Source organism: Ctenopharyngodon idella, chromosome 13 (genome assembly GCF_019924925.1).
Source record: "Ctenopharyngodon idella isolate HZGC_01 chromosome 13, HZGC01, whole genome shotgun sequence".
Lineage (NCBI taxonomy): Eukaryota > Metazoa > Chordata > Actinopteri > Cypriniformes > Xenocyprididae > Ctenopharyngodon > Ctenopharyngodon idella.
In genome coordinates, this window is record NC_067232.1 from 14373740 (window position 1) to 14382935 (window position 9196).

Here is a 9196-nt window from a genome sequence, read left to right on the forward strand (position 1 = left end):
TGGCTTGGCTCAGTGCTATTCTGTTTCATGTAGTATAAAGTATGTTCAATAAATATGCATGAAAACACTGCATGCATTAGCCTATCCAAACCGGTTCTGTGTAATGTAATGTATGTGCCTGAGGTGCAGCCACACGATGTGCTTTGATCTCACACACTCCTCCATTGAACACGCACTCACGCACGCTTGCCTCCTCCCCCCGCTCTCTGCGCGTGCGTGGTACAACATCAACAGAATGAGCCCTACTCGTTTACTGACAGAAATAAAACAAACCCTTTACGACCCAAAATAATTCATTCTGTACCTAAGTATTGAGTGCGTTTCCACCTACATCCTACAGTCGCCTTATCCGGACTAATCTCCACGGTTTAAAGTGGTAAGAGACATTTTTCCGATTTCTTGAAATTAGATTGTGCCAATGCAACAGTGCTAGGCCGCAGTCTTATATTCGAGCATGCACTTATTTCTATGAGCGTTAAGACTCAAACAGACCTGAGAAATGTTTGTGCATTTTAAGGCAGTTTGGTTTCAGAAATAAAAAACTACATGTCTTTCAACCTACATGTTTAACAGCAACGCTTCCGCAAAAGTTGGCTATCAATAAAGGCAGGGCTACAAAACACAAGAGCGATCAGGAAAGATTGGTTATCGTTTTAAACCGAAAAAAATGTGTGAAAAAGTAACCATAACACAAATGCATTATTTTGGCTTGCTATAGGGAGACCTCATCGAGGCACGTGCATTGGTAAGCCAATAGTGCTGCATGCATGTGGGTCTTTGTCAATGTACTGAGCATGAGACCAGTGGTGCTGATCTTTATGGTTGTCTGTATTTGATTTGTTTGTTTGGTTGGTTGGTTGGTTGGTTGGCCGCTGATGCAATGAGCCCTTTAATTACAAAACATAACTTTGATTCAGTATTTTAGACATTAAATATCAAGCCTTCAGATCATGAAGTCTAGGCACATGTATCACATTTTCACATCTTGTGACAGCAAGCGTCTTCTCACTGGTTTGACAATTGCTGCCATAAAAGGTTTTACGATGCATCTAGAAAGAAAATTGTACAAGTGAAAGTAACCTACAGTTACAGTATAAGACGTATGAGGAAGAGTTTGTGAAAAGACAATTAGACAATTCACTCAGTAAGTACAAGACCAGTGGTGTTGGTAACTTACAGTAACATTTTTAGAACTAGCCAGCATCTACTAACAAACAAATTTCTTTAAAAGCTAGTCCAGACATGGTTTCATCACAAATGTGATACAGCATGTTGGTCCACACCAAAAGACTTTTTTCCCCTCAGGCTGTATTTTGTCCTGCAGACCTGGTAAAACTACATTTTGTGCCACTCTGTAGCTTGAATAACAACAAACCAAACGCGACTTTATTTGTAAACTCTTGGAGTATACATGTAAATATGCCATGGTATATGAATTCATTCAGTAGCCACTGCAAGTGTTTCACTATCCTCTCTGCATCTGAACAGGATTACTAACAAACTTATTGTTCTCATTAGATATGTTGAATATGTCATGTACAAGCAAAAAAAATCTTTTGCATTTTTAATTTGTCAAATGTAGTTGGTCGTCCACATATTCCTTCCACAAAAAGAAAATTTACATACTGTGCACACACAGCATTCAATTCATACTGAATACTGCAGAAATAGTAAAATTAATATTGTACTATTGCAAACATCTGAGCTTCTGAACTTCCTGTGATGATTAACAATAAACAAAGATATAGAATAATTTATCTGTAATAAGCATTAAATTACTTGTAAAGAGGAATAGTCTGGGCTTAGTACAATTTTTAAAATGTTTTTTTTTTTTAAAAATAATACTTTTATTAAGCAAGGATGCATGATATTGATCAAAAGTGACAGTTAAGACATTTAAAATGTTACAAAGATTATTGTTTTCAAATAAATTAATTTTGTGTTCATCAAAGCATCCTGAAAAAAGGTATCACGTTTTCCACAAAAATCAGTAAAGCAGCACAACTGTTTTCAACATTGACAATAATATTTCTTGAGCAGCAAATCAGCAAATTAGAATGATTTCTGAAGGATCATGTGACACTGAAGACTGGAATAATGATGCTGAAAATTCAGCTTTGCCATCACAGGAATAAATTACATTTTAAAATAAAAAAATAAAAAGATATTTTAAGTTGTAATAGTATTTTGCATTTGTATTTTTGATCAAATAAATGCAGCCTATGGGCTTTAGAGACTTATTTCAAAACATTAAATCTTAGCATAGAGTGATCGATTATATGATATGATTTAGTGTATATCTGACCTCGTTTTTTTTGTCACAACACAGTCTTAGTGTGTTTGGAGCTTATTGTTGTGATTTGATTTCCTGCAGGTTTCTAAAGTGTAACCAATTGAGACAGGGGAAGGGCGGATCTGGAATGGCAGGAGGAAGAAGAGGAGCGAATAGAACGACATATTGTCGTTCTCCGCTGAGCAGTGAGACAGGCTCCGTTGGCAATGGCAACCATTCCACCAGCTCACCTGTGACGGGTGTGAGGTCACGGACCAGGTGAGGATAATGCTACACATGATAAACTAATGTTCTGTTGCTATGGTAACATTCGCCTCCTATGTAACCTACCGATTTCAAATCTGTGTGGTCATCAGGAATGGCTCCGGAACGGGAATGTCCAGCCCTCCGTTGGCCACTCAGACGGTGGTGCCACTGAAGCACTGTAAGATTCCTGAACTGTCCATGGACCGAAATGTCCTGTTTGAGCTCCATCTGTTTGTGTGCCATCTTACAGCTCTGTTTGTGCATTACGTCAACATCTACAAAACCGTGTGGTGGTACCCACCTTCACACCCACCTTCACACACCTCTCTGGTGAGTCACGTCTCAAGGCTTAAAATGAAACTCTACAGAAGCATTCAATCCTTTTTTTTTTTTTCTTTTTTTTTCACAAAATGAATTTCCTTTTTTTTTTTTTTCTCAGAACTTCCACCTTATTGACTATAATATGCTGGTGTTCACCATCATAGTTCTGGCACGCAGGCTAATTGCTGCCATTGTAAAAGAGGTAATGTGCATTATCTTTTATCTCTGTATGTCATTTTAATAGCTTTAAAAAATGAACTAGTAGTTTATCATACTTTTTCCCTTCTTTCTTTGCTCCAAAGGCATCACAAAGTGGGAAGTTGTCCTTCCCGCACTCTGTCTTCCTGGTGACGGCTCGTTTTGCCGTCCTGACTCTTGCAGGATGGAGTTTGTGTCGTTCACTCATTTATCTCTTCAAGACATATTCCGTACTTAGCCTGCTCTTCCTCTGCTATCCGTGAGTAATAATCTGTACATCCACTGCTATTGATTCTAATGTATTATTAAGGGTTAGTTCACCCAAAAATGAAATTTCTGTCATTTATTACTCACCCTCATGTCAACCCACAGCCGTAAGACCTTCATTTATCTTTGGAACACAAATTAAGATATTTTTGATGAAATGCGAGAGGTATCTGACTCGTCCATAGACAGCAATTTAATTACCACTTTCAAGACCCAGAAAGGTACTAAAGACTTTGTTAAACCGTCGACGTGACTGCAGTGGTTCAACCTTAAAGGGTTAGTTCACCCAAAAATGAAAATAATGTCATTTATTACTCACCCTCATGCCGTTCCACACCCGTAAGACCTTCGTTAATCTTCGGAACACAAATTAAGATATTTTTGTTGAAATCCGATGGCTCAGTGAGGCCTGCATAGCCAGCAATGACATTTCCTCTCTCAAGATCCATTAATGTACAAAAACATATTTAAATCAGTTCATGTGAGTACAGTGGTTCAATATTATTATTATGAAGTGACGAGAATATTTTTGGTGGCCCAAAAAAACAAAATAACGACTTATATAGTGATGGCCGTTTTCAAAACACTGCTTCATGAAGCTTCAGAGCGTTATGAATCAGCATATCGAATCAGCGTATTGAATCAGCGGTTCGGAGCGCCAAAGTCACGTGATTTCAGCAGTTTGACGGTTTGACACGCGTTCCGAATCATGATTTGACACGCTGATTCATAATGCTCCGAAGCTTCCTGAAGCAGTGTTTTGAAATCGGCCATCACTATATAAGTCGTAATTTGTTTTTTTTCGGCGCACCAAAAATATTCTCGTCGCTTTATAATATTAATATTGAACCACTGTACTCACATGAACTGATTTAAATATGTTTTTAGTACGTTAATGGATCTTAAGAGAGGAAATGTCATTGCTGGCAATAGAGGCCTCACTGAGCCATTGGATTTCAACAAAAATATCTTAATTTGTGTTCCGAAGATGAACGAAGGTCTTACGGGTGTGGAACGACATGAGGGTGAGTAATTAATGACAGAAATTTCATTTTTGGGTGAACCCTAACTTTATTCAACAATTTCTTCTCTTCTGTGTCATACTCCTAAGCTGTTTATGTTGTAGACACAGTGCAACGCTTCCAGGTTCTACGTCAGAACGTCGGCTCATTATTGGCCGGCTCCAGCATCAGCATCGCATTGTGCTGCTCACGTGTGCAGCGTCGACCAATACTGAGCCGGCATTCTGACGTAGAACCTGGAAGTGCTGCACTGTGTCTACAACGTAAACAGCGTAAGAGTATGACACAGAAGAGAAGAAATTGTTAAATAAAGTCATTATTTTTGTTTTGTTTTTGCGCACAAAAAGTATTCTCGCCACTTCATAAAATTAAGGTTAAACTACTGTAGTCACGTCGACTGTTTTAACGATGTATTTAGTACCTTTCTGGGCCTTGAAAGTGGTAATTAAAATTGCTGCCTAAGGAGGGGTCAGACAGCTCTCGGATTTCATCAAAATATCTTAATTTGTCTTCTGAAGATAAACTAAGGTCTTATGGGTTTGGAACAACATGAGGGTGAGTAATAAATGACAGAATTTTCATCAGTTTCAGGGGAACTAATTCTTTAAGATGCTGTCACAAAGTTTTGCAGGCGAAATCCAGTAATTTCTTTAAGAATCCATGCAGTCTTGAATTACTTGCAAAGGTTAAGGATTTCCCCATGCGCATTTCACATCTAGTTGGTCACACAAATTTGGATGGATGGATGGATTCATGGATGGATTGACAGAGATTGATAAATGGTTAAATAGTTTGACAGACAGATCGATAGTTGAACAATAGATGGGTAATGGATAATGGACCTTTTTTTTCCTCACAAAAGTTTGATAATGTGTCAGCACCCTTACTGCTTTCAAAATGCATACATGATACTCATGATGGTCGACTAGTCAAATGTATAATTTATTTTTTTCAGTTTTGATATTTTTAGTGTTGGTACTTCACAATACCAAATATCTTTGGATGGATGGATAGACTTCTATAGATGACTGAATAATTAGGGTATTTTGGCTGGTTACTAGGCAGTGATAGGTTGTTCAGTAAGCAACGTAGTAACTTGCAGAGTCATAAATGTTTAGTCATAAACAGTCAGAATTTACAGTCATAGATATCCATTTATGATATTTTAATATTTCAACACTCTTCTCTATCTTTCCCCCTCAGGTTTGGAATGTACATCCCTTTCTTCCGACTCAGCTGTGATTTCCGCAGGGCTGGATCCATGTCCCCGTTAAGCGGCATGAGTCCTAAAGAGGTGGGCGGAGCTGCTTTGGGACGTGGGGGACGAGACTATCTGTCCGTCCTGAAGGAAACATGGAAACAGCACACCAGTCAGCTGTACAGTGTTCAGCCCATGCCCACCCACGCCTGCTGTCTCTCTCCTGACCTCATCCGCAAAGAAGTGGAGTACCTGAAGATGGACTTCAACTGGAGGATGAAGGAGGTGTTGGTTAGCTCCATGCTAAGTGCCTACTACGTAGCGTTCGTACCTGTTTGGTTCGTCAAGGTGAGTGCATCGACAGCTGGTCTTTTGTACACTCGCACGAATATGCATAAACACATACAATGTGTGGACTGAGAGAACAAGTTTTGTTGATGAGGAATACAGGTGGTTCATATGTAATAATTATGTTTAGATCAGATTGTCCTAAAGGGAAAAAAAAATCATTCTTCCCATTTAAACCAACACATGCAAATAATATTTCCAGGTATTAGTTTTATGGCTTTTTTATTTGCCCTCAATGCAAAACTTTGGTTTTAGCATCATGGGTTCTGTTGACAACATGTTCTTTGAAGAAACATTTTTCAATGCAAGCCGCTTCGAAATAATGAGTAATAAAATAGATGGCAATTATATTAGCTTGCTTAGCTTGTAATGCTATACAATCCAAAAGTTTGGGGCAGTAAGATGTTTTACTGTTTTTGAAATAAGTCTCTATTGCTCAACAAGGCTGCATTTATTTGATAAAAAATACAGTTAAAACAGTAATATTGTGAAATATTAATACAATTTAAAATAACTGTTTTTGGATTTAATATATTTTAAAATACAATTTATTCCTGTGATGGCAAAGCTGAATTTTCAGCATCATTACTCCAGCCTTCAGTGTCACATGATCCTTCAGAAATCATTCTAATATGCTGATTTGGCACTCAAGAAATATTTCTTATTATCATCAATGTTGAAAACTGTTGTACTGATTAATGTTTTTATGGAGCTAATGTTTTTTTCCAGGATTTGATGAAAAGAAAATTCAAAAGAACAGCATTCGTTTGAAATGGATATCTTTTGTAACATTATTGATTTGCTATCATTTTGTTTGTGTCATTGCTAAATAAAAGTATTTATTTATTTAAAAAAAGATCTTACAGACACTTTTGAATGAATGTTCTTTGGTAATGTGCATCAAAATTAAGCATTTGATATTTAAATACATAAAGGAATATTACAGGTTTGTGTTACTCGGTAATACCCGGCACAGCACATTTTGTCACTCCAAACCTGTATGACTGTCTTTCTTCTGCTGAACACAAAGGAAGATATTTTAAAGAATATGGATAACTAAACAGTTGGAAGATAATGGCATCCCATCAACTTTTTGGTTACCAACATTCTTCAAAATATCTTCCTTTGTGTTTAACAGAAGAAATAAATTCATTCAGGTTTGGAACAACTTGAGGGTGAGTAAATGATGACAGAATTTTCATTTTTGGGTGAACTAACACTTAAAAGGGTGAACTAACACCGTAAGACCTTCATTCATCTTTGGAACACAAATTAAGATGTTTTTGATGAAATCTGAGGGTTTCTGATCCACACATAGGCAGCAACGTCATTGCACCTTTTGAGGAAAGGTAGTAAAGACATCGTCAAAATAGTCAACATGACTACAGTGGTTTAACCTTAATGTTATGAAGCAACGAGAATACTTTTTGTGTGCAAAAACAAAACAAAAATAATGACTTTATTGCTGCCTATGTGTGGATGAGAAACCCTTGGATTTCATCAAAAATATCTTAATTTGTGTTCCGAAGATAAGCAAAGGTCTTACGGGTTTGGGACAACATTAAGTGTGAGTGCTTAATGAAAGAAATTTTCATTTTTGGGTGAACTAACTCTTTTAGCCTGAAGAGTTTAAGTGAATTGTTTTACATTCCTACACATTTGAAAAAAATCCCCATCCCCATTTTTCTCTGTTTGTATAGAGCACACAGTATGTAGATAAACGCTGGTCCTGTGAGCTGTTCATCCTGGTGTCGGTCAGTACTTCTGTCATTCTGATGCGGCACCTACTGCCTCCCCGTTACTGCGACCTGCTTCACAAAGCTGCCGCGCATCTGGGCTGCTGGCAGAAGGTGGACCCCTCTCTCTGCTCAAACGTCCTCCAACACATGTACGTCTGACCTGGGGACACTGCTGGGGTCATAGAAATGTCAAAAGTTTAGGCTGTGCTAGAGTTTTTTGTGTGTATCTTTTCTGGATTTTGATAAAAATAATTTTTAGTGCTAAAATCTCAGTACAGCAGGTGCTGAATCATTTCAAATGCTTTTAAAGAAAGAGCCTAATTTTAGTGAAATGCTCAGTTTATGTACACAGTCTCATGTGCACTTACCCTTATAAGAATGGATGCATTGTATTGCATGTTTCAACATGTTCATTTGATCTTGGGTGTTGCCATCAACAACAGATTTATTTATAGCACATTAAATGAATTTAAAAAAAACCTTGCTATTTTTGTTACTTATAGATTTGACCATAACTGTAGAATTGTTTGACCCTTTTCTGTTTTCCTAAATTAACATTTTCTCATTGAAATGTTTTTTTTTTCTCCATATAATATTTTTAAATTGTGCTAAAAAGCTTTGTGACATTGTTTTTGCTTTTGTTTGTAGACTCAAATCTCTTTCTTTTGCTTTTTTTTTTTTGTGTGTTTGTTTTTTCTACAGATGGACAGAAGAGTACATGTGGCCACAGGGAGTTTTGGTCAAACACAGTAAAAATGTTTATAAGGCCATGGGCCATTATAACGTAGCAGTTCCCTCAGATGTCTCACATTATCGTTTCTATGTAAGTATAAACTGTAGCTGAACTCTGAAACAGAAAGTGCTTTGTTTTTTGCAGAACAAGTTTGCTTACTCATCAGAATGAATGTAGATATTAATAGAAATATTATTACAAAGAATGCATTATGTATTCTTCGTGGGAATAATATTGCAATAACCACTCTTCCCCCTTTTGTTTTCCTCTCTCCTAACAGTTTTTCTTCAACAAACCACTTCGAATATTGAATATTCTCATAATCCTGGAAGGTGCAATGATATTCTACCAGCTATATTCATTGATGTGTTCAGAGAAATGGCATCAGACAATATCATTAGCTCTAATATTATTCAGTAATTATTATGCCTTTTTTAAACTGCTCAGAGACAGAATAGTTCTGGGAAAAGCATATTCGTATTCAGCCAGTGCCTCTAATCAGAAAGTCAGTTAGACAAGCATAAATTATTGTCAGTCATCACAGATGAGCAGAAAACGTGCATGAGAGCTGTTTATTTTTTCTACAAGTGCATTTTTTTTGGTCTGTTTATGTTCTGACTTGCCATGAAATAAAAAGGAATCATATTTTTGTACTAAGTTTGTTTCTCTGAAGTTTTTTATTAATGCACCACTTTTTACATAATCATCTGACATAATCAGACACAAATCTGTTACTAGAATTCAAATATTTTCTTTATTTTGAAACAAATATCCTTTGAAATCAAGTAAGCACTCGTTTTATCATCGTAATATTTCTCAGGTATTTTTTTT

General features: G+C 36.8%; 1 protein-coding gene across 1 annotated transcript; it reads left to right on the forward strand.

Annotated features, from left to right (window-relative positions):
* tmem39b (transmembrane protein 39B) lies at positions 1-9022 on the forward strand. The gene is made up of 9 exons (XM_051917520.1): positions 1-376; positions 2375-2551; positions 2650-2869; positions 2979-3062; positions 3163-3317; positions 5551-5893; positions 7594-7781; positions 8335-8455; positions 8646-9022. The coding sequence occupies exons 2-9, from the start codon at positions 2421-2423 to the stop codon at positions 8877-8879; spliced, it is 1476 nt and encodes a 491-aa protein (XP_051773480.1). The 5' UTR covers positions 1-376; positions 2375-2420; the 3' UTR covers positions 8880-9022.
* The last annotated feature ends 174 nt before the right edge of the window (positions 9023-9196 follow it).

Coding starts and splice junctions, on each gene's coding strand:
- tmem39b (XM_051917520.1), top strand. CDS start 2,421: ATGGCAGGAGGAAGAAGAGGAGCGAATAGAACGACATATTGTCGTTCT. Junction 2,870..2,978: donor CACCTTCACACACCTCTCTG/GTGAGTCACGTC, acceptor TTTTTTTCTCAG/AACTTCCACCTTATTGACTA. Junction 8,456..8,645: donor TCTCACATTATCGTTTCTAT/GTAAGTATAAAC, acceptor CTCTCCTAACAG/TTTTTCTTCAACAAACCACT.